We start from the raw sequence: 26,743 nt of genomic DNA on the forward strand, positions 1-26,743 counted from the left end.
TACTCATGTGACACTGCAGGCAAGGATGCCATGAGGCATGGTATATTTGCAAGACCAAGCAGACGCTATGACAACAGATGAATGGACACCACGCAACAATCGCCAGACAGGAATCTTCCCTGCCAGTCAGGGGACACTTCAGCCTCTGATCTTCAGGTAAACGTCATCCAAGGCGAACTCCGATATATACAACAACGCAGAATCGCTGAGCAAAGACTGTTAGCCAAGTTTCATACCCATAAAGGTGGCCTCAACCATGATCTTGGGTTCATGTACAATACCCTGTTCAGTATCTGTAAATCTTCCTTACTTTCCTGTTTTGACAGCACCATATTGATAAATTGCTATGATCTTTACTTTAATTAGTTTGTACAGTTTTGAATTACTTATTTCTCACACACTCTCTCTCTCTCTCTCTCAGACATATGCACACTATCACGCACATACATAGTCTCTCACACTCACACTCTCTCTCAAGCAAACACACACTTCATCCAAGATGTTTGTTTATTTGTAGATACATCCTGTTTTGTTCAAAAAACACATACGTTGTATCACAGTCAGTCAATGTGGGATCTTATAAATTTCGGGCTTCGGAATAAAACCAGCCTGATTACATGTTAAAACTCCGAGATAGATTTGAACAAAGGCTCACACTTACACTTCAATGTCTGACCTGAGATGTCAGCTTTTGTATATTCCTATTGCTCTGCCTGATTATCATAGCAGCACAACAGTTTCTTTGGCTTTATAAACACTTTATACACTTTCTAACACTCTTTGTCACCTGCACAGACTAATTATCTGACACTCCACTCATACCAATTGTATGATCTTTTGATTTCTCTGCCCTTGATCTCTCTGCCTATAAACGTTGTGTCTGTGTGCCCTGCTCTATTACTGCATCTGGCAAAGGGGCTGCACTCTGAAAGCTTGTGATTTCAAAAAAACCTGTTGGACTATAACTTGGTGCCAAATGACTTCTGACTTTGTCCACTCCAGCCCAACACCGGCACCTCCACATCATAGCAGATTTAAGTATGGAGGGAGCACAGCCCTGACTAAAAAGCTCTTTTTCAGAGAAGTGAGACCTTCAGAAGATACTAACAGATGCCATGACCAAAGAGTTCTTCCTAGTGTCATGGCTAAAATTCATCCTCAACTAATATTAATAGGGAGCAGATTATTTGTGTCATTAAACCGTATCATATTAGCTGCCATGTTTCCTTCATTACAACAATGACTGTACTTTGGATGTATACCATTGGCTGTAAAGGACCGTAGGATGTCCTGAGGCTGTGAAAGGTACTGTAGAAATGCAAGTTTTTTTCTTTCTTTACCCACCATGTATGCCAGCTTACTGGAGGCAATAACCAAATCTGATCTTTTATTCAGAATGGAGAACTGAAGTAGGGAATTGTCAATCGCTACAACTATCCCTGATACAATCCCTGTCACCTCACTATTCATCTCTATGACTCTATGACCTCAACCTCTGGGGATCTACAAACTGTTTCATGGAGGGGCCAGGAATGAATTTATGGATCGGATCTCAAATTCATGGGGAAGCTTCACCTGAAGTTGAATTTTTTTTTTCAAATGAGAAGTAAAATCTGTATGTGTGATCTACAGCAAAGGGCAGTTAATTTAAGTAGGCATTCAATGAGACACCATCCAGGACTTAAGTCTCAGTGAGAAATACAATGTTGCTTTAGGCATTGCCAAAAAAACCTCATCTTTTCACCATTAAATACCTTCATACCAGGAACCCCAGGCGTGCCGTCCTTGCCATCGATGCCCGGTAAACCCTGTAATAAACCACACAGGACTGACTAAGCAGGGGAGTCAGAGTATGGAGAACAAATACACTTTTACAAAGATTTATAAACCAGGAACACTCAGAACATCACTTCTTGTTTTCCAGTGACGAATAGACACTGCAGATATCTAGGGTCTTTGTTTCTATTTATTCATTTGTGGGATGTGAGCATCCCTGACTGGGGCAGTATTTATTACCCATCCCTAGTTGCCCTTGAGGAGGTGGTGGTGAGCTGCCTTCTTGAATCGCTGCAGTCCACCTGCTATGGGTTAACCCACAACGCTTTTACGGAGGGAATTCTTTCATCCATTTAAAGCACTGTGTTCAACCTAAGAGCCAGTTCTGAGGGAGGAGTTATTGGACAAGGAGGGAGTAGAGCACAAATTCCCCAGAATGATCCCAGGACTAAACTACTAAATCATGATGACAGGTTGAATAAAAGTTCAACGTTTTTTTTCTCTCTACTCCAATCTCAACCTCTGAATATTGTGTAAATGACAATTCTTTTACTTGCCACAAGTATGTTAATAGTAATAAATAGCTACTCAAGATTTGGGGAGTAAATTTTAACTTTCTAAAAAAAGTCAAGTCTTTAAAAAAAGTCACCATTTTTAACTTCGTAGATTGAAGTTGACAGTTTAGAAGAAAATGTCTTGTTGAAAAAATTAAGCTCCTGAGGGTCCTGCTCTTAATCACACATGATGTTCTGTTCTTGCATCATGGCAGTGAAATTGTTCCTTTCTTTCAACGGAAAGTGAAGTCGATTTTAACCCCCAGCCCTCCATTCCCTTGTATGTAAAAAAGGGTGAACATGTTTTCATTCATCCAGGGGATGCGAGTGTCCCTGGCCAAGCCCGCATTTATTACCCATTACCTTCTTGCTCAGAGGATAACCACAATGCTGTGGGGCTGGAGTTATGTGTAGGCCAGACCAGTTAAAGGCAGCAGATTTTCTTCCCTACAGTACATTAGCAACTCTAATGGATTTTAGGACAATTGACCGTGGTGACATGGTCATCATTAGGCCAGATCTTTGAGTTGTTTAGCAAGATAAAAAGGTTAGGGGAGTGATGCTGAACAAAGAGAAAATGGAGTCGCAAGTAGACAGGATAGTGAAGAAGGCATTTGGTATGCTTTCCTTTGTTGGTCAGAGCATTGAGTATAGGAGTTGGGAGGTCATGTTGTGGCTCTACAAGGCATTGATTTTAGGCCACTTTTGGAATACTGTGTGAAATTTGAAAGGATTCAGAAAAGAATTACAAGGATGTTGCCAAGGATGAAAGGTCTGAGTTACAGGGAGAGGCTGAATAGGCTGAGGCTATGTTCCCTGGAGCATCAGAGGTTGAGGAGCGATTTTAAACATGTTTATAAAATCATGAGGGGCATGGACAGGGTAAAGAGACAAGGTGGAGTCCAAAACTAGAGGACCTAGGTTTAAGATGAGAAGGGAAAGATTTAAAAGGAACCTAAAGGGCAACTTTTTCTTGCAGAGGGTGGTGCGTATATGGAAAGAGCTATCAGAGGAAGTGGTGGAGGCTGGTACAATTATAACATTTAAAAGGCATCTGGAGGGTATATGAATAGGAAGGGTTTAGAGGGTTATGGACCAAATGCTGGCAAATGGGACTCGATTTATATAGGAGATTTGGTCAGCATGGACAAGTTTGACAGAAGGGTCTGTTTCCATGTTGTACATCTTGTGATTTGATGGGGTGGACAGATAGAGCGAAACTATTGTCTCAGGTAGAGAAGTCAAAAACAAAGGGCACAATCTTCAAACCCCGGAAGTTCAGGGATGGTGTCAGGAAGCACATCATCAAGGTCAGAAACTCTCTCCATAAAAAGCTGGTGAAAATTTCAAAATTCAGACTGATCAGTTTTTGTCAGCACAGATTTTATGAAAGTAAGGCAGGTAAACAGAGTTAGTGGAGACCTAGTTAAATGGATGGAGAGACTGATGGCTCCCCCTTGCTCCCCTGTTTTGTCGATTTGACAGTTCCCAGTGATCCTGTGCTACTTCATCCAAACAGCCACTTTCACGTCAGTGCGCATCAGTGAAATATTCAGCTATATTAGGCTTTGCTGTGTAGCCTGATTCAGGCCTCCATTCAACATCAGAAACTATCCAGTGCTAATTATCAGGAGCAGAAACACCACCGTACAACACCCCAGTCAGCTCCTGGCCAAGATCAGGAACCTCTATTTCGGCCTGAGATGGAAACCCAGAGGAACTCTGGACAATACAATTGCATGTCAACTCAAATGCACAAGTGACAAATAAACCTGGGCAATACGGGCAAAACAGTGCACTGGCTAGTGGCATTCACACCCAATTGTGGGCCGATTGTTTTTATTCATTAATTAAAATACAACTTACATTTTGACCCTTCAGTCCAGTTAGACCTTGGCGTCCTCTTTGCCCTCGTACACCCTGCAAAGTGATAGGACAGTCAGACATCAAGCAATGAGTGAAGGGCTGAGCAACTAAAGAACATATCCGCCTGTATACATTTCCCAGGCAGGAAAAGGATGTGATGCACACTCTAAAGCATAGCTGAGGAGCAACAGCAGCACAGACACAGCCTTCATTATGCACATTAATGTCGATGTGCAGCGTACTGTAAATGGAAGCAATTCTTCACTCCCAGAATGGGTCTACATTCAAACAGTTGTGTAGGTCTGAGAACCTGGATTACTAAGTCATCTATACTAAGAACCAAGGTCCACAGTCCTTACAAACACATGTCAACTCTGATTATGAGGGTTAACTCTTAGAAGAAAATTACACGACAGTTGACATACCTTCTTACTCAGCTAATTGTTTCAATCTGATTATGATGTTTATAGATAGGGTTCTGTGCATTTAAGTATTGGCTAAGTCTGAACTTCCGGAGTGCCTGCCTACTCCAATGTTTGAGGTGTGGGAAATAGGACTCGGAGCTATACTTGGAAAGGCAGTGCTATATCTTGAATCAAAACATCCGCTGGACACAGTGGCATGCAAAAGTCAAGATTCTTCCTCCTGCCCATCCAATCAGGTTTTCCAATGCTGCATCATTTTTTTCCTATTTGTACCTGGGAGATGAACATTGCTGACAAGGCTGGTATTTGTTGACCTTTCCAAACTGCACTTAAGGAGATTTTGATAATCCATTTTCCTAACCTACTGTAGGGTTCACATAGTGTACGTACACCCACAATGCTGTTAAGAAGGGAGTTCCAGGACTTTGACACAGTAACACTGAAGATACAGTCAGAATGGTGTACGGCTTAAGAGGGAAACCTGCAGAAAGGGGTGTTTCCAAGTATCTGCCACCCTTGTTCTTCCAGATAGTAGTGCTTATGTGTTTTGAATATCAAAGGAGGCTTGATATATTGCTACACTGTATTTGTACAGGCTGCGGTCATGGTGTGTACTTCGTGCAGGGAGTGCATGTTGAAAACGGTGGAATGGCGGATGAATGCTGATTAAGTGAAGTGCTAGATCCTGGATGATGTCAAATCTTTCGATGTGATTGGAGCAGCATTAATCCAAGAGAATGCGAAGTATTTCATCATATTCTCGACTTGTGCCTTCCAAAAGGTGAAGAGGCATTGGTGAGTATGATGGTGGAAGATGGGTGGTGGGTGCAGTGGTCAGTACTAAGGTGTGAAACAGGTTACCCAGAATTCCCAGAATCTCTGCCCTGCTGTTGTAGCCACAGTGGATGGTTCAGTTATGTTTCTGGTCAATGTAAACCCCAAGAATCATTCTCTGAACCTTTCTTGTTAAAGATTGATACAAATGGTTCAGCCTTATCTTTTGCATTGATGTGCTGGGTTCCCCAACAGTCAGAATGAGGATATTTGTGCAGCCTCCTTTTCTTCTGGTCAACCATTCAATTATTCACCACCATTCCCAACTGGGAAATGCAGAGATTAGATCTGATCTGCTGTTTGTGGGATCCCTTCAGCCTATCTATTACCTTCTAATTCTGCTGTTCAGCAAACAAGTAGTTCTGAGTTGCAGCTTCAACAGGTTGACACCTCACCTTCAGATGTGCCTGGTCATGCTCCCAACATATCCTGCTATGCTCTTAACTGAACCAGGTTTGAACGCTGGCTTGATAGTAATATAGAGTGGGGATATGCAAGGTTATGACATTACAGGTTGTGCTTGAATACAATTCTTGCTGCTGCTAATGGTCCACTGTGCTTCATGAAAGTTCAGTTCTGAATTGCTACACCTTTTTGCAATCTCTTTCATTTAGCACTGTATTTGAGCCACATGGGGAATATTTACGTTGTGAAGACAGGACTTTGTTTCCACAAGGTCACTCAGTCAGATGTACATGTGAGAAGTAAATTAGTGAGGACAAGGTCAAGTAGGTTTGTCGTCTCTGTTGGTCCCCTCACCACCTGCCACAGGGCCACTCTGGCCAATATGTCTGTTGGAGCTCTGTCAGTGGTGGTGCTACTGAGCCACTCATGTGATGGTCATTGAAGTCCCTCAGCCACAGGCCGGCACGGTGGCTCAGTGGTTAGCACTGCTGCCTCACAGCACCAGTGTCAGGCTGTTGCTTGACTAGTCTGTCAGACAGGTTTCCCAATTTTGGTACTAGCCTCTAGACGTTAGTAAGGACAGGGCTGGATGTGCCTTTGTCATGTTTGGTGACTAGCCCACTGCTAGATGGTTAATTAAGTTTTATTCTTTATTAAATTTTCTGTTGAGTTGTGATAGAACAAAGAAGTTTCCTCAGATATTACATAGGGCAGTTAAAAATAGGCCGCATTGCTGGCAGTACATCTTCAGACATCAGCCAGACTGGGTAAAGACAGCAAGTTTCTTTCCTCATAGTATAGTTGGGTGGGTTTCATGCCAATCCAATAGTCACCACTATTCAACCTAGCTTTTCATCTTGGGTTAATTTAATTCATTGATTTTAACCTACCCAGCTACCATATTGGGATTTTAACATTTGGTCTAAATTTTGCAGTCTGGGGGTTGCAGATGCGGGTGGAGGCCTAGCACACAGGCTGCATCGTAATTGGGCACAATGCCATGAACATGCTTGCCATTACATAGCCATCCACACCACAACATTTTCCAATGGCGGGTAGCGGCCTGCATCAAATGTCAATATCAAATGCTTTCATCGTTCAGGTTGATAGAAGGCAAGGAAAGGGTACTTCCTTTAGGGTTGCACTGCTGCCTCACAGTGCCAGGGACCCAGGTTCAATTCCCACCTCAGACGACTGCCTGTGTGGAGCTTGCACTTTTTCCCAGTGTCTGTGTGGGTTTCCTCCGGGTGCTCCGGTTTGCTCCCACAGTCCAAGATGTGCAGGTCAGGTGAATTGCCCATAGTGTTAGGTACTTTAATTAAGGGCAAATGTAGGGAAGTGAATCTGGGTGGGTTACTCTTCGGAGGGTCGGTGTGGACTTGTTGGGCCGAAGGGCCTGTTTCCATAATGTAGGGAATATAATCATTACAGTCCCCCAACCCATCACCAAACTTTCTTCTACTAGGTCATATTGCCCCTCCTACCCCACCTTCACCACTCATGCCCCCAACCCACCCCTTTTGCTCTTCTCATAGCAGTGCGTCAGCCTGGCTGTAGTACCCTCAATTCACCCTAGGGGGGGGTAATCTCCATAGTGACCTTTGTTAGGAAATAGATGCAGTCCCAGCAGTGACCATTGTTCCTGATAACACAACTGGGAGAATGGCCAGTATCTCTCAGAGTTGGCTGAAGCCCACTGATCATTAAATTGTTTTGGAGCAATCTGGGTGGTTTACCCACTGTTGGAAACCCAGGCAGTATAGAATCTCGGAATCTCTGTGTTTTGGTCGATTAATGTTCCTTACCACTGTCCTCTACAAATGGCACAGAGACTTGCCAAATTGGGACATTGCTCTCAGATTCTGGGTCTCCTGTGAATCATACTGCTCCACCCTAAATGCCTGAAGTTCCCTAAATCTGTGTCACCACCATCCCCTGGAGCCAAGAATGCCAAATTGTATAGTTCTCAAGTTGTGCTGACATGCAGTGACTTGTGACAGTGTTGAATGACATCACTATTATACAACAAAACGTTTGTTTATTCTGTTACAACACTGATGATGCTATCAAACCACTTTAGTAGTTCTGGGACATGCTAAAGTTGTAACAGGTGCTGTACAAGTTCCTTCCTTTTCATTCAGCGACACAAGGTGCAAAGGAAAAACAAAGAACTGCAGATGCTGGAAATCAGAAACCAGGAGGTTAAGGTGCAAGCTTGAAATAACTCACCCGATCTCCTTTCTCACCAAAATCTCCAAGTGGCCCCTCAGGACCTTGTTTACCCTGGAAGCAGAAAGAAAGAAATGCCATTATTCAGGACAATAAACATGACCAGAAATCAACAGTTGGGTGTAATGATGATGAAGAATCTGGAGAATGAATAAAGAATGATTCACCGCAGTTGTTGCCTCACTGAAAGTCACTCACCAATGCTGGTTCATTAATACATTCCTGAGACTGATGGATTTTTCTTAAGTTGTTTTGATTACAGCAGAACTCCCCCACCATTAGCAGGCAGTCTATTATCATGGGAATTTGCCAATCATAGCTTGCGTCCCAGACATCACAGAAACCCAGTTCATTTTTGTGAAGGGGTGGAAAAGGTTGAATCAAGCTAATTGTTTCCTACGGTGAAGGGTCTTAATCTCAGGAAACAACATAGTAATTAGTGGCAAAATTAAATAGAATATTGTCACCCAAAGGTTGATCAAGTCACAGAACCAGAGACTGCAGAAGGATATGGAAAAGGCAATGTTTAAGATAGCAAGAGGTCATTAATTTGGAACAAAGGGTTTGAGGGGAATGTACAGAAGGTATATAGGTGATGTAAAACTCAAAAGATTTATATGATCTGGAGAGATGTATATATGACATACAGGGATAAGGTGAGAATATGGTGGTTGGGGGGGGGAGGGGGGGGAATGTTGAGGAATATGGGCAAAAGGTTGGTGTGAGTGAAGTTCGCCCATGGAAATGGGTTAGAGCTGTTGGGCTCACTGGGAATTTCCTGTTCTGAATAATCCCTATCTGACTGCTGGGAAGTTATAATGAAAGACTTGTGACGGCTAAGGTAGAACTGGAGTCTGTCATGAGAAATGATTTGTAAACCTCCAATGTGGCACCCATGGTCATTTGTAGGAAAGCACAATGGATCTAGAACTCCTTCATCTCACAGCAGCCCACTGCATTATCATCTCATGTGTAAGGCCTTCAGTTGGGTGGTTTCTATGGAGCAGCACTATATCTCTTGAGGACAGACGAACAGTAATGCAATGGGATTGATGCTCCTTCTGGCTAGAAACACTTTGGCAATGATTGCCATTGATAGGAAGCCAGAGGGTGTTCCCTCAGTCTCATGTTGTCACAGCAAGTAGCAACTCAGAGTTAGAGTGAAACCTTGGGAAATACCCTTGGAAAATTACACAAAGGACTGGTCTCTTTCCAAGGTTACTTTATACAAGTTATATTTAACTTTATATGAGTTTGTTGTGGGAGGGAAAGGAAAAGATTAACATAAATGGATGTTGTAACAATTAAAATCATTCCAATTTCTTTGCCAACTTATGCGGTTTATGCGGATTTTGGCCCAGAAATGCATGAGTGCTAAAAGTTGTATAAAGTGTAAGAACTTGTAAGTGTTAACGTTGAAGAGTGCCATAAATATCACCCACTATGATGATGTGGTATGGACCTGGTGGGAGAAGAACATAGGAGCTCAATGCATGGGTCTTCCTCATAGTCTTTGGAACAATGTCAATCTTATTAAAGTAGCTTATATATACTATTGTTACTATCATGCAATGTTTAAGACATGAACCTCTCTGTTATATTACCGAATGCTTTTCTCTTTACCAAGCAAGTCCTATAGATCTTTACCATTAGTTGCTAATCTACTAGACAACTCATACAACATGATGAGCAGTGGTGAAGATTTATCTTACAAAATGATATAGAGAGGCAGCTCTGTCCTGTGAGGAAATGACCCACATTACTTAACTGTGCCCAATAGGCCGATGTGAAATTGACAGCACTAAATCAACCTTCATTCTTACAAGGGATGTGCCATTGAACTGATTAGCTCACTTGGCTATTTTAGAGGCAGTTAGGAGTCAATCACATTGCTATGGGTCTGGAATTTCACATAGGTCAGCTATAGGTGACTGATTTCTTTCCCAACAGACTATTAGTTAACTAGATGGGATTTTACAACAAATCAACAATGGTTGCTATTAGACAAGCTATTAATTCAAGATTTTTTTTGAATTCAAATTTCACCATTTGCCCTGGTGGGAGTAAAGCCCATGTACCCAGAACATTGGTTTGAGCCAATGGATTACTAAGCCACCAAATAGCCACCATGCCTCTATCTCCCCATTGCTCCATGACATGTAATCTTATGTCTATCTAGCTCCATAAGGAGACCTTGGATTTTTCTCCACAGAGATTTCACAGCTAACCAACTTTCCCTATACAACTGAAGATATGCCAACTGATCTTACCAATGGTGTGACACTATTGAGACCATCACTACTTTTCTTTTATTTCTCTCATTTTTGGTTTGGAACTGTCAGTTACAGGTAAGAATTGATCTTGGAACTTTGATCAGTAGATTGCTTTAAAATGTGGGGACAAAACACTGATGTTTGTTGTTAGGAATCAGCCTGGAAAGATAATGCAGGTTAATTACTACTCTAAGAACACTGTGAATAACTTGACATTAAGATGCTGTTACATTCCAAGACTGGCAGCTGGTTGGATGCTGAATTTGTTATTCAAAGGACGGTCAGTGCCGGCCAGTCAATCACAGAGAGAATACTGAAAAAGAAAGCAATGAAAACAAAGAATGAACTGGCTCTAACTGGAGATTTGGGCGGGAGACAGTTTACGCTTTATAAGCTGCTGGACTAGGAAGCTCTTTCTAGTTATTCTCCAGTATTGAACTGTTGAAAGTTCTGAGAAAAGAATCCTTTACATAAGAAATAAGTTAAAGTCTCCAGAAGCTGTCTGAATTAACTGGTAACTTTGGAATTCAAGCAAAGGATTTCATGAAGCATGACATTCACATGGTTATTGAACTGGAAAATGGTGATTTTTTTTTAGTTTAGCCTTTAATTCTGTCTGTCTGTCTATTGGTTTATCAGTGGAGGATTATATTCAAAGAATATTGGCTTAGATTGTAGGTATTAATCAGATTGCCTTGTAATGTATGTGTTCTACTAATAGTAATAATTTATATTTATTAATAAATTAATAATTTAATCTTCATAATAAATTGTAATTTTTGTTTAAGTTATAAACTTGGTATCCAAGATCTGCTATTTGTAAAGTCTGGATAGGAACAACTCAGCAAGTTTGAGGATCATTAAATATTTTAATTTCATTGTTGTATGAATCTGGTGATCGTGATACTGATTTGGTTTGGCTTGCTGTCACTGTGTTGTAACGATACCCAGAATTATATTTTCATGAAACACCACAGGAACCATCAGGGATAATGAGACCAAGGTCATACTCAAAAGAGGAGGAATTCTCAAATTAAGAGAAAACTGCAGCCTGTGAATCTTCTTATTTTATGAAGACTTTAACTTTTATTTAACTGAAATGCTTCATACAGTAATTGTCCCGCAACTTTATTTTCTTCCTTCTTGTAGAAACCTACATGGTATCTGCCGAGTAGCATGACTGCATGCAGAAGCTGACACTGTAGTTGTAGGAGATTGATACCTATATTCAGGCTTCACTTGCACAGTGTACAGGAAAGTTTCTGGAGTGGCCTTCAAACAAGACAAATGGTTGTGACTGTGACTTACACAAACAGCAGCAACATTTATGAAAGCCTGATGCGAATGCAGTAACATTCTTGATTATTAACTTGTTTATTGACAACTCCTCTGGTGCACTGGTCATGGTAGGCCAGATGGTACAAAGAAGTAACAGGAGTGCTCCATCATGTGACACAAGAACTTTCATTCTGATGAAGTGGCATTCATTCACCAAATGGTTTAAGAAGGTATCTGAGAACTACGGCCAATGGCTTAGCTGGGAGACAGAAAATTGAACATGACTTCAAAATGTACTTAAGTAAAACAAAGAACAGTGGATGCTGGAAATCTGAAACAAAAGCAGGAATTGCTGGAGAATCTCAGCATATCTGGCAGATTCTGTGGAGCAGAAAGCAGAGTTAACGTTTTGAGTCCACCCTTCTTTAGTACTATTCTGCTATCTCTGCTTTCTCTCTACAGATATTTCCAGACCCGCTGAGCATCTCCAGCAACTTCTGCTTTTGTTTCAATATGTACTTCTGTATTGCTTTAAGACAGCCACACGTCATTTTGTAAATCTTTCTCGGGCTTCAAGATTAACTGCAGAATGGTGGATCGCAAGTCAGGTTTTATATGTGGCCCCTGAAAAGTTAATCGAAAGTTATTTCTCGCTGGAGGAGTTTCTCTACAAGACTTCTGTTTCTTCAATCATAAGATTTGCTGTTGGTAGGTAAATGTAGCTCACTACTTCAAAACTGACCCGTTAACCTTGTATGTGTTATTAGAATGATGTGTTTGACTGCCTGTGGTAAAACTCAATGCATATTTTAAACTCTGTAATAGAGACAATATTGAATTAATGGATCAAGCTCGATGTTTATCTGTGAAGAATACAGCAGTTCCAGCTCCACTCACTACAGGTGAAGCACCAACCTCTAATTTCCCTTTTATTTCCAACAGTCAAGAATAGGTTGTTAGGAAAGAAATGTGAGCAGTCGAGAAAGAAAGAAATGTTGATGTTTCACTCACCTGAAGGCCCATTCGTCCAGGTGGACCCACCATGCCCTTGTAACCACGAGAACCCTGTGGACAGATAAGTCATTAGATCAATAATGGTACTTAACCAATGCATGTCTTAAGACCCAACTGTGTTTGGTCGAGAACAGCATCTGAACTTGTCCCATAATTACAGAAGCACTACAGCGTGGAAGTAGGCAATGCACCCATCAAGTCCATACTGACCTTCTGAAGAGCATCCCATCCAGAACCACCCCATTCGTGTAACCCTGCTTTCCCCATGGATGATCCATCTATCCTTGGAAACTGGGCAATTTAGCATGGCCAATCCACCTAACCTGCAGATCTTTGGACTGTGGGAGGAAACCAAAGCACCTAGAGGAAAGACACAGGGAGAATGTGCAAACTCCACACAGTCACTTGAGGTTGGAATCGAACCTGATTCCCTGGTGCTGCAAGGCAGCAGGACTGATCACTGAGCCTCCGTGCTCCCCTTGATCACTCTTGTTAGGACACCTGTCCCATATTTGATCAAATATCAATATGGGGTTCGGTTCCATGCTTAGTTCACCCTTAGCTATTCAAAGTTTGGGAGAAGATTTGTAGCTCGGGTGCTCGTTGTTGTGGTTCTGTTCACCGAGCTGGGAATTTGTCTTGCAAACGTTTCGTCCCCTGTCTAGGTGACATCCTCAGTGCTTGGGAGCCTCCTGTGAAGCGCTTCTGTGCTGTTTCCTCCGGCATTTATAGTGGCCTGTCTCTGCCGCTTCCGGTTGTCAGTTCGAGCTGTCCGCTGTAGTGGCCGGTATATTGGGTCCAGGTCGATGTGTTTGTTGATAGAGTCTGTGGAGTCAACAAACACATCGACCTGGACCCAATATACCGGCCACTACAGCGGACAGCTCGAACTGACAACCGGAAGCGGCAGAGACAGGCCACTATAAATGCTGGAAGAAACAGCACAGAAGCGCTTCACAGGAGGCTCCCAAGCACTGAGGATGTCACCTAGACAGGGGACGAAACGTTTGCAAGACAAATTCCCAGCTCGGCGAACAGAACCACATCACCCTTAGCTAAATGCCTATCCACTGCTTGGTCTCCATTTGGGCCAAATTCTGTCCACCTATGCCTATGTGATATAAACTGTCTCATTCCAGTTGTATAATGCCTTTGCTAAAATATTAAAAGAAAATCCAGGTTAACACAATCCTTGGTGTAGTATTGAGAGGTAGGGACACTAGATAAAGAGGTTTCTGTGCTTTGTTGACCGACTCAACTAAAGGAAGTCCACCATTCTCTCCTCATGTGTCAAATCAAATACTCAAAAGGTATATTCAGAAATATTGCTTACACTTTCGCCTTTTCCTCCCATCATACCAGGGTATCCTCGAAGACCCTGAGGGCCCTAAAGATTTAAAAAGAGAAATAATTACATTTTGAAGCAAAATGATTTGAGCTCCAACCTCAGTGGCTACACATCTAATGTCTCCAGTTGCACTTAGGCTAGACTCCCAGCTCCTGAATTCCTGAACAGCCTGCCTGAAAATGCATTTGAATACGATTCCTGGCCATCCTGGCTCCAGGACATAAAGTTTAGCCTTAAATCCTAGGGTAATGGTTGTACATCCAGGATGGATGGATGGGCTATCTGGTACTCTTTCCCATCTGATCCACACTAATTTCACCTTGCAGTGTTGAGCAGCATCAGTCTAAAATACTAGCAGCACAGCATGTGCAAAAGAGGGGAGGCATTCAGTCCAATGATTCCCTTTCGCTTAGGAAATGTTTTTGGCTTTTCAGAGGGCATTGAAAGGCAAACTGTTACAGTTGCTTGAAGTTTGCACGAGTCTTTTAAGGATACGAAAGACAGATTTTTTAGGCAGATCTGAAACTGCACCTGCCCCATCCAACACAACAGTTACCCCCTCCATCCAATAAACACCCCTCCCAGCACCCACCCCTTCCTGACAACTGAAAAACCCACCCAACGAACCACCCTCCCAACACCCTCTGCCATCCACTAATTTCCCACCCACTCTCCCAAAGCAACAACTCATACTCAGCATCCCACAAACCCCCAAAACTCAGCAAACATCTCACCCAACAGCCACACTCACCTAATAACATCCACCCTACCCAACAACATCCCTTAAACACACACCCCTAATAATCCCCTCTGCCTAACAATCACCTCCCACACAATAAGTTCCTCCTATCCAATAACCCTCCCCTCCCCAACAACACTCCTTGCCCCTTGGAATTTTCAATCTTGCCCTGACTGTATCTAGCTCCTTGTGGAATTAACTATGATGATACGAGGAGTTTCTGCTAGGATTCTCTTTTATATGTACGCAAAGGAGAGTGAGGCTCTTTGAATATTTGAACTCTAAGCTTGCAAATCATTTGCTCACAGTTTGCTTACTGCTTAATCATCGCTTTCAAATATCTCACATTATAAAAGTTAGGGGGAATCTCTCTGTTTCTTCAGTCTCCAGATCTATGCAAGGTGAGCTTTACTTCAAAGATATAACCTCTCATCATGTTCAAGCCTTGACCCCCATCATTCTGTACTGGTAAATTCACAATAGACCAAATGAAGGGTCAATTCCCCATAGATCACCTCCCTTAATATGTCAGCCTCAGATTATTCTTCATAGTTAACCAAACAAGAGGTCAGCCTCATGCCTTCCGCTGTCCTAACCTCCTCATAACCTTTGTAACCTTTGGAAGCTGCCCACAAGAAGGAGTAAACAAAAATAATTTACTGGTTGGCCTGGAATGCCTTGTTCTCCTGAGATGCCAATGCCACCTTTAATGCCCTACAGAGAAAGAGAAAACAAAATATTAATTTTGTCAATGATAATCATTTCCCCAATGCACAACATAATTTGGTCCTGTAATAGCCAAATGTCAACAGCTTGCAGATCACTCTGGAGATATAACTGAATCATCACACACCAGATTGCTTCAACAATTAGCGATTGGTTTACAGTGGGAACTGTGCCAGTGAAGACCATTCTAATGGACATGCTAAAGAAAATAATTCATTCTACAAAACTTCACCTGAAGTTTATACAGATGTTAATTCAGGTACCATAAGTAAGTTGTTTATGAAAAGGAGAAAACTGCAAATCATTTAGTGTAAAACATAGTCGAACATGTGCATTGTTACATATTTTACATATTATACCAATTGATAAAGAATATACTACTGTATATAGCCTTAAACCAAAAGTTACTGTTATTATATCATACATAAGATTCATAAGATATAGGAGCAGAATTAGATCATTCAACCCGACTGTGCTCTGCCATTCGATTATGGCTGATATGCTACTCACCTCCATTTTCCTGCCCTCTCCCATAACCCTTCAACCCATTACCAATTAAAAATCTGTCAAACTCCTCCTTAAATTTACTTACTGTCCCAGTATCCACCGCACTTTGGGTTAGCGCATTCCACAGATTCACAACCCTTTGGGAGTAGTAGTTTCTCCTCAACTCTGCATTAAGTTTGCTACTCCTTATCCTAAGACTATGATTTCTCATCCTAGAATGCCCCACAAGAGGAACATCCACTCCACGTCTATGTTCCATACCTTTTATCATCTTGAATCCCTCAATTTGATCTCCCTTCATTCTTCTAAATTCCAGAGAATATAGGCCTGAACCGTTCAATCTCACTTCTTACGACTAACCCCTAATCTCTCCAATACCCCAGGTGTGGTCTCACCAATACCTGATATAGTTGCAACAATACTTCCTTATCTTTATATTCTGTTCCTTTAGCTATAAAAGCCAACATTCCATTTGCTTTCTTTATTATCTGCTGTACCTTCATGCTGGTTTTCCGTTACTCATGAATAAGGACACCTAGATCCTTCTGTATTGTAGCATCTTGAAATCTCTCCCCATTTAGATAACAGGCCGCCTTCCCATTTTTCCAACCAAAATGCATGACCTCACACTTATCCACATTAAACTCCACCTGACATTCTCCGAATTTACCTGTATCCATTTGTAAGGTTCTTATTTCCTCATTGCAATTTACTGTCACATCTATTTTTGTGTCATCCGCACATTTGGTTATAGGGCCTTCTGGAGTTGAAAAGTGGGGCACTGAAAAAGCAGAGCAGGTCAGGCAGCATCCAAGGAGCAGGAGAGTCAACATTTCGGGCATAAGCCTTTCATCGGAGCCTTCTATCCCAGTACCCAAATGATTAATATACCTGTGGCACCCCACTAGTTACTTCTTGCCATCCAGAAAAAAAAATGCATTTATCCTAACTCTCTGTCTTCTGTCTATCAGCCAGTCACCTAACCAAGCTAATAAATTACCCCAAGTCCTATATGATCTAACCTTTTGTATGGCACCTTGTCAAATACCTTCTGGAAGTCCAGGTGTACTGGATCCCCATTATCCACTTGGCTTGTTACATCCTTGAAGAATTCCAGCAAATTAGACAAACATGATTTGCCCTTTATAAAACCATGCTGCCTCTGGTGGATAGCATTTTGACTTTTCAAATGTCCTGATGTTGCTTCCTTGATAATTGATTCTAACACTTTCCCCAACAACAGATGTTAAACAAACTGGCCTGTAATTTCCCACATGTTGCCTTCCTGCCTTTTTGAATAAGGGTGTGGTCATAGAAGACAGAGGGTAGTGGTGGGAGGATGTTCTTCAGAATGGAGACCGGTAACCAATGGTGTTCCACAGGCATCAGTCTTCAGTCCTCTGTTGTTTGTATTCCAGGCCGTTCTGCAATAACGTAACAGTTGTGTTCCCCTGCGACCTTGCATTTTGGAAAAAAACATGCTATGGAAAACCTCTATCATTTATAGAAAATCAATATACCCGTTCAGTAGAAAGTTTGCATTATCCAAACAATGTCTACAATTGCTCAATCGTTTTATAGCCAATTCGTGCTAATGAAATGCGCGATATAACAGAACAACCTGTTATAAATGATCTGGGGGGAAATGTAGGTGCTCCAATTAGTAAGATTGCAGATAACACAAAGATTGGTAGAGCTGCTGATAGTGCCAATGATTGTGAAAGGATACAACAGGATATAGATAGATTGGTGATTTGGGTGCAGAAAGGGCAGATGGAGTTTAATCCAGACAAATGCGAGGTATTGCATTTTGTAGGATCAAACCTAGGTGTGAATTATACTGTAAATGGAAGAACCCTTAGGAACATTAACATACAAACAGATCTGGGCTTGCAGGTCCACAGTTCCCTAAAATTAACAACACAGATGGCCAAGGTGAGTTAGAATGGCATGCTTGCGTTCATCGGCTGGAGCATGAAGTACAACAGTTGGCAAACCATGTTGCAACTAAATATAACCCTTGTTAGGCTGCATTTGGAGTATTGTGTGCAGTTTTGGTTATCACACTACCAGAAGGACATGGAAGCTTTGGAGTAAGTGCAGAGAAGATTCACCAGGATTTTACTTGGTGTCGAGGGTATTGGCTATGAGGAAAGGTTAAAAAGATTAGGATTGTTTTCACTGGAAAGATGGCGACTGGGAAGAGACCTGAAAGAGATCTACAAAATTATGAGAGGCATAGATAGGGTGGATAGTCAGAGGCTGTTTCCCACGTTTGAAGTTTCAATTACAAGGGAAGCACAGTTTCAAGGTGAGATGGGGAAAGGTTAAGGGAGATGTGCGAGGGAAGTTTTTCACGCAGAGAGTGGTCAGAGCCTGGATCGTACTTTCTGGAGAGGTGGTAGAAGCAGGTACATTGGTGACATTTGAGGGGCATCTGGATAGTTACATGAATAGGGAGGGAATAGAGGGATATGAACCGAATAGGGCACAAGGTTTGTTTTTTAGCACAGACTTGGAGGGCTGAAAGATCTGTTCCAGCACTGTATTTCTCTTTGTTCTTTATTTTTAACATTTTTCCGATCCACTGGAACTTTCTCCCTTGTCCAGGGAAATTTGGAATATTGTATCATAAAGACGTTCTACTCATTCCATCACGTTATTATATACTTTAGTATATTTTGCAACATGAGGTATTTCATTTTAAATGTAGCTGTAATATACAATACATTATCACATAATATATGCAGCATTATACCCACTAACAGACCACGTGCTATTACATATAGGTTACACTAAGCAACACATGGTTTGTTATTACATCATGTGTTCGGCCCAGTAACACTTGATATGTGACATAATACACAGTGCTACACCACATAACATAGAGTTCATATAGAATATATTTACTGCTAAACTCAGTAACACATAATATGATAAAGCATGTCATATTGTACTTAATAACAACTGCTGTGTTTCTATAGTATACATATATCCTGTAACAAATAGTGTGTGGCATTACATAATATATACATATGTTACGCTTAGTAATTATATATAGAATGGTATATCCAGTAACTCTATGTAACTATGCAATGTATAGATTTATAGCCAGTAACACGGTGTGTTGTTATTTAATAGTATTATAAAGGTCAAGTTGCCATAGTTCCAAAGGACCATATAGTTGCTCTCTCTCATCAGAGAGGGATGGCTGGTAGTGGTTTAACCTGATGGTCACCATGCCTACGGTTGAGAAGGCAGGACCTCAGGAACCCAAAAGGATTGGCTGTTTTGGAACCTATTTTCGAGACTGGTCATCAGGGAGCTTTAAACTGATTTGACAGAGGAATGGGACACAGAGTAGATGTAAAGTTGGGAGGAAGGAATAATCAGATTTAGAAAGAATGCCAGGACAGTCCAATAGGTGGAGAACAAGATAAGACACATGGGAGGTCTAGAAAGCTAAACTGTATCTATTTTAATCCAAGGAGCTTGACTGGTAAGATAGATGAACTTTGAGCATTGATCAGCATGCGGGAATACAATATGGTTGCATTCGCTGAGATATGGTTGAAGGAAAGACAGGACTGGCAGCTCAACATTCCAGGGTGTAGACCTTTCAGGTTGGATGTGGGCAAAGTAAGAGAGGTGGGAACATTGTATTATTGAAAAACAAAAATAACACTGCAGACATGAGGCAGGGTGTCACAGGAGGGTCTCCAAATGAGGCCATCTGGGTAGAGCTTAGAAATAAAAATGGGGCGATCACTTTGCATTGTGTTACAGGCCTCCCAACAGTCGGAGGGGGATAGGGGAGCAGATATATAAGCAAATCACAAAGGTGTGAGGGGAACAGAGTTATGGTTTGGGGACTTCAAGTATCCTAATTTTAACTGGGATCACATTAGCGTGAAAGGATCAGAAGATTTTTGAAGTGCATCAGAAGAGCTCTTTGTGCCTGGACAAACAGAATCTGACTACAGATGGGGCAGTGCTAGACTTAATCCTAGGGAATGAAGTCAGTCGATTGGCTGAAGTTTTAGCAGCCGGGCATTTTGGGGATAGTGACCATAACTCTAAGTTTCAAAGTCATTATGGAACAGGATAAAGATGGTGCAAAAATTAAGTGTCTTAGTTGGGGGAAGGCTGATTTTAATTTGACTAAATGGGATCTGACAAACAGACTGGGAACAGCTACTTGCAAATAAGTCTACATTTGGAAAATGAGAGCCTTAAAAAAGTCATAAAGTGAGAACTTAGGGCCACCATCTTCCTCTAAAGTGAAAGAGCAAAGGCAGCAGGCGCAGGGAGCCTTGGGTGTCAAAGGATACTGAGAATTTCATAAAGCAAAGGAACATGCAGCACATGTTAATGATATAGAAGATGGTATCAGCAATAACATTAGCAAATTTGCTGATGATACAAAGCTGGGTGGCAGGGTGAAATGTGATGAGGATGTTATGAGATTACAGAGTGACCTGGACGAGTTAGGTGAGTGGGTAGATGCATGGCAGATGCAGTTTAATGTGGATAAATGTATGGTTATCCACTTTGGTGGCAAGAACAGGAAGGCAGATTACTACCTCAATGGAATCAATTTAGGTAAAGGGGCAGTACAGAGAGATCTGGGTGTTCTTGTACACCAGTCAATGAAGGTAAGCATGCAGGTACAACAGGTAGTGAAGAAGGCTAATAGCATGCTGGCCTTCATAACAAGAGGAATTGAGTATAGAAGCAAAGAGGTGCTTCTGCAGCTGTACAGGGCCCTGGTGAGACCACACCTGGAGTACTGTGTGCAGTTTTGGTCTCCAAATTTGAGGAAAGACATTCTGGCTATTGAGGGTGTGCAGCGTAGGTTCACAAGGTCAATTTCTGGAATGGCGGGAATACCTTACACTGAAAGACTGAAGTGACTGGGCTTGTATACCCTTGAGTTTAGAAGACTGAGAGGGGATCTGATTGAGACATATAAGATTATTAAAGGATTGGACACTCTGGCAGCAGGAAACATGTTTCCGCTGATGGGTGAGTGCCGAACCAGAGGACACAGCTTAAAAATACGGGGTAGACCATTTAGGACAGAGATGAGGAGAAACTTCTTCACCCAGAGAGTGGTGGCTGTGTGGAATGCTCTGCCCCAGAGGGCAGTGGAGGGCAGTGGAGACCCAGTCTCTGGATTCATTTAAGAAAGAGTTAGATAGAGCTCTCAAAGGTAGTGGAATCAAGGGTTATGGAGATAAGGCAGGAACAGGATACTGATTAAGGATGATCAGACAGGCTCGAAGGGCTGAATGGCCTACTCCTGCACCTATTGTCTATTTAAAGTATAGAGAGTGTACGAGGTGTTATGTTAAAAGGAAATTAGGAGGGCAAAGAGGGTCCACGAAAAAGGGCAGCACGGTGGCACAGTGGTTAGCACTGCTGCCTCACAGCGTCAGAGACCCAGGTTCAATTCCTGCCTCAGGCAACTGACTGTGTGGAGTTTGCACATTATCCCCGTGTCTGCGTGGGTTTCCTCCGGGTGCTCCAGTTTCCTCCCACAGTCCAAAGATGTGCAAGTTAGGTGAATTGGCCATGCTAAATTGCCCGTAGTGTTAGCTGTGGTGGTGGTGGGTCGGTGTGGACTTGTTGGGCTGAAGGGCCTGTTTCCATACTGTAAGTAATCTAAATCTAAAAATATCTCTGGCAGGTAGGGTCAGGAAAAACATCAGGGCTTTTTATCAGTATATTGAGTCAGAGCATTACCAGGGAAAGGTTGGGATCTATTAGAAACCAAAGGGGCAACCTGTAAGTGGAGCCAGTGGATGTGGGTGTGGTCTTAAATAAATACTTCTCATCTGTATTCACGGAAGAGAAAGACATTGTAACTGGGGATTTCAGCTGGGATGGTGAGGTTCTAGACCATTTTAATATTAATAAGGAGGTAGTATTAGATGTTTTAGTGCCATAACATTGTATTAATCCCCAAGTCCTGATGAGATGTATCCCAGGCAATTTTGAGAGGTAAGAGAGGAGATTGCTGGGGCCCTGGTGGACATATTTAATACCTTGTCGGCCACAGGGGACTGGAGGATTGCTAATATGGTCCCTTTGTTCAAGCATGGCAGCAGGGATAGGACAATCAATGACAGAGCAGTTTGTTTGATGCCAGTAAAAATGGAAAACGTTCTTAAGGACAGGTTTAAACCAATACTTGGAGAGGCAGGTATTGATCAGGGATAGTCAGCACAGATTTGTTATAGGAAGATCCTGTCTAACTAATTAATTTTTTTTGAAAAGGTAACTAAATATATTGATGAGGGTAGTGCAATTAATGTGGTTTACATTGACTTCAGTAAGGCCTTTGACAAGGCCCCACTGGAAGCTGGTCCAAAAGACAAGGTAAGTTGACAAACTGTATCCAAAATTGGCTTTAAAATTGGAGGCAAAGAGGATGTTCTTATGATTGGAAGCCTGTGAGGATGCAGTGTACCACAGGGATCGGTACTGGGACCCTTGGCGTTTGTTATGTACATTAGAGACTTGGATGTGAAAACAGAAGATATAATTACTACGTTTGCAGATGACATAAAAATTGGTGTTGGTAATGGGGAGGATGGTCTCAGGTTACAGTCTGGTATTGATCAGCTGGTAAATTAGGCAGAACAAATGGAGTTTAATCCTGGTGTTTGAGGTGATACATTTTGAAAGGATACACACAATGAATGGTAGGTCCTAGGGAGTACTGAGGAACGAGGGGACCTTGGTGTACCTGAAGGTATCAGCACAGGTAGCCAAGGTGGTGAAGAAGGCATATGGGATCCTTGCCCTCATTAGCTGGGGCGTAGAATATAGGAAACAAGGAAGTGTTGCTCCAACTTTGTAAAACATTGGTTAGGCCGCAGATGGAATACTGTGTACAGTTCTGGTTGCCACATTATCGAAAGGATGTGATTGCAATGAAGCAGGTGCAGAGGAGATTCATCAAGATATTGCCCGAGATGAAAAGTCTCAGTTACGAGGAGAGACTATGCATGTTTTTCTCAGAGCAGAGAAGACCGAAGTGGGGGACCCTGATTGAGGTATACAAAATTATGAGAGGCATAGACAAGAGAATCCCTATGGAAGACAAGACAGCGTAGGTTTAAGGTGAGGAGTAAGTGGTTTGAAGAAGATCTGAGAAAGCAGTTTTTTCACCCAGTGGATGGTGGAAATATAGAACATGCTGCCTGACAGGGTGGTGGAGGCAGGTACTCTTACAATATTTAAGAAGCATCTGGATGAGCACTCAAAGTGCCAGGGCATAGAAGACTATGGACCAAATGCAGTTAAACGGGATTAATGTAGTTTATTGTTTGTTGATCAGCATAGACATAGTGGACCGAGAGGAATGTTTGTATGTTCTATAACCAGCAGAGATCCACAGAACATTCATGGTATAGTATATATCTTTACTGCCAGGATCTCCTGTTAGAAAGATATCCAGGTGTGCATGAAATGCAGTTTAAAGTTTACAGTTTAAAAGTTGTTGACAATTTGGCTGAACTGTGCAAAGATAAATACATAATGCAAGTGGGGGAAGCATGGTGAGAGTTGGGTGCAGGGATAGGGCACCCAGTTGGTCAGGTGCCAGTTAAGTGGAGGTTTGCTTGGGGTAGACCGAGTTGTGCTGTCAGGTTGAAATTGTGGGTAATTTGGGAGTCAAGCGATGATACAGAGTTTGGGATCAGGGACATCGAGTCCAGCATGGATCAGGTCGGGGGGCAGATAGGGTCAGTCGCCTCAGGAATTGGGCTGTGGGTGCTGGGAGGGCATCGTTGCCGGAGATGTAGATATTGGGTCTTGTGGGTGTGGGAGCAGGATGGGGGCTTGGTAAAGCTAGGTCAAGTTGGGCATGGGGATGGTCAGGGATATCAGGTCCAAGGTATGGGAGGGGGGGGGGGGGGGGGTGTTGCAGTCCTAGGTGGGGTCAGGACCTAGCAGGTCATGTCAGGTCAGTGCTGAGGGTTGGATTGCTGGTGTTATAATTCCTTCAGAGTTGGAGTAGCTATCTTTTGGGGTGTAGCTATTAAACTTAAATTATTATTCTAATTCTGATTGCTCTAATGTTCTCTGGGGGTTGAGAGAAGAATTGTTCATCAGAATTTTCAATTTCCCAGGAAATTCTCTCTGACTGGCATGCATCAGTGAGCCCAAAGGTTCCCAACAAGCCACCTCATTCTACACTCCTCCAATGACTATCTGACCATCGGAATATCAGAGCCAATATATAGAGAGATTTACCCAATAATCAAAGCATCCCTGCAGTGTGGAGAGATGCCATTCAGCCCATTGAGTCTGCACCAAACCTCCAAAGAGCACCCACCCAGATCAGTCCTAGCCCCACAAGCTACACTCATAAATCTGCATATACCTGGACATTTTAGAGCAAGTTAGCATGTCGAATCTACCTAACCTGCATGTCTTTGGACTATGAGAGGAAACCAGCTGAAACCCATACAGACACAAGGAGAACATGCAAACTCCACACAGTCCACCCAAGGCTGGAATCAAACCAAGGTTCCTGCATTGTGAGGCAGCAATGTTAACTGCTGAGCCACTGTGCCACCCTAATGCACAGTGAGAAATAGTATGATATATCAGTGTGTGACACCAATGCAAGAACAGCATCCCAATCCCATCTGTAAGGATGCAGTGTAACATGCAGATGCAAGAGACACCCGTGACATTAACTGAATCCTGGTTGCATGAGGAATTGCATCATTCCAGGAAACTGATTGTCATGCAAACACATCTGTCTATATTCAATGACTGAGAGTTTCAGAAATCTGACACAGGTGAATTACTACCCTGACTAATATCTAAATAAGTGTGTTAATGAGAAGGCTGAGCATGTGTCATACAAACCTACTGGTAGTTTAGGGTTTAACGTTTACTTTGTCTAACTCAATCTGTTTTATAATAAAATCAAAGCTTTAATGCAATATTCCTAGTTTGTGCCAATTCTTTTAGTCTAAATTCTACATTAATGCAAGTGAGATTACTGTGAATATTCAAGATTAGTTCCTGCCTGCAGCAACTGACAACACCAGCCACAAAAATACTGCACAAAAAAACCCCAAAGCACTGCAGATGTTCGAAAACTGGAAATTGCTGGAAAAACGCAGCTAATAGATACCATTAGTAGCTGACCAAGGTTTGGTCACATTAGCAGCAGAAGTGATGACAAGGCCTGGTGTGTGGGGCTTGGAATAAGGATAAGGGAGAAGGTGCTCAGGCCCTAACTTATTGAACTTGAGTCCAGAAGGCTGCAGGGTTCCCAAGCGGAAAATGATGTGCTGTTCTTCCAGCTTTGCTGGAGCACTGCTGCAAGCCTGATACAGAGGTGCCAGCCAGGAAATGTGGTGGTGTGGCAAAGTGGCAGGCAACAGGAAGCTCAAGGTCTTTTCTGTGGACTGAATGTAGGTGTTCTGTAAAGCTGTTACCCAGTCTGCATTTCATCTCCCCAATGTAGAGACCTCACTGTGAACAGTGAATACAGCAGACTGGATTGAGTGAAGTGCTGCTTCACCTAGAAGGTGTAATGGGGCCTTGGATATCAAGAAGGGAGAAAGTAAACAGGCATGTGTCACACCTTCTACAGGAAAGCCTGAGACCACTCTGGTAGGGAATGGATGTATAAAAGGATTAACAAGGATGCATAGGAATGTTATATTGTGAAGTGATGATGCTATATATACACACAAGTGGTGGTCCACAGGTGTTAGCCACAAACAATTTGATTTAATTTATTGTCACATGTACCTAAATATAGTGAAAAGTTTTGTTTTGTGTGCAGTACAGGCAGATCATAACTTACAAGGACATACAGATCATAGGGTGTTCAGACAGAGCGAGGACAAGGTTACAGCTGGACAGGAGCTGCACGAAAGCAAGATCAACATTAGATTTGAAATTTGAGAAATCCATTCAGCATTCTAACAACAGCAGGGAAGAAGTTGTTCTTGAATCTATTGGTATGTATGTTTATTAAGCTTTTGTATCTTCTGCCTGATGGAAGAGTTTAAAACAGAGTATAATTGGGGTGGCAGGGGTCTTTCATGATGTTGGTTGTCTTTCTGCAGAAACATGAAGTGTTGGTGGAGCGTTTTGCCCCATAATATATGCTGTGTTTTTATATAAATTTATAAACACTTTTTGTTCAGTGCTATACCCTGTAAGACAATGTATACAGGTGCTACACCTAGTGAGATATAACATTACTATCTAACATATAGTGGCATACCCAATAACGCACGCAGTTATATGATATAGTTTTTCCTCGATGAAGTATTTGTATATATACCTTTGACACGTTCTATCATTCTGCAACATTAACACTGTTACAGCCAGCCAATTATGTTTGATAATCTTGTATAATATAGTGTGCCTTATATAACATATATAATGTTGCACTCAATAATGTGGCATTTCATTATATAAGCTGTTATGCCCATTAGCAGATGTGAGCTATATTCATGGTATGCTATTGAATATTACGTACAGAAATGTTATAAGCAATATCATGTGTGTTTTTTATGTGACACAGCTACAAATTTTGACTCCATCATTTCTTGACGTTAGGATCTAATGCATACAGAAACTAGGTGCTTACATTTCTAGAGCTCACTCTCCCCCAAAAACTGGGGCCATTCCGCACCTTAGCCTTTACTAAATAAACATAAGGTTATGCATTCGCAATTAGAGGGACTGGACCTTACAATGGACAGAACTGATCAATACTTGAGGAG

General features: G+C 42.1%; 1 protein-coding gene across 1 annotated transcript in view; it reads right to left on the reverse strand.

Moving 5' to 3' along the window:
• The window catches only part of col9a2 (procollagen, type IX, alpha 2), a 213,495-nt gene that overhangs the window by 68,040 nt on the left and 118,712 nt on the right, over positions 1-26,743 (reverse strand). Inside the window, exons 13-18 of the mRNA XM_072548624.1 lie at positions 15,402-15,455; positions 13,988-14,041; positions 12,652-12,705; positions 8,090-8,143; positions 4,197-4,250; positions 1,755-1,808 (exon numbers count right to left, since the gene is read on the reverse strand). Coding sequence (XP_072404725.1) covers positions 1,755-1,808; positions 4,197-4,250; positions 8,090-8,143; positions 12,652-12,705; positions 13,988-14,041; positions 15,402-15,455 — 324 coding nt within the window. The remainder of the gene's footprint in view (positions 1-1,754; positions 1,809-4,196; positions 4,251-8,089; positions 8,144-12,651; positions 12,706-13,987; positions 14,042-15,401; positions 15,456-26,743) is intronic.

The sequence above is a fragment of the Chiloscyllium punctatum genome, chromosome 27 (assembly GCF_047496795.1).
Source record: "Chiloscyllium punctatum isolate Juve2018m chromosome 27, sChiPun1.3, whole genome shotgun sequence".
NCBI classification, from domain to species: domain Eukaryota; kingdom Metazoa; phylum Chordata; class Chondrichthyes; order Orectolobiformes; family Hemiscylliidae; genus Chiloscyllium; species Chiloscyllium punctatum.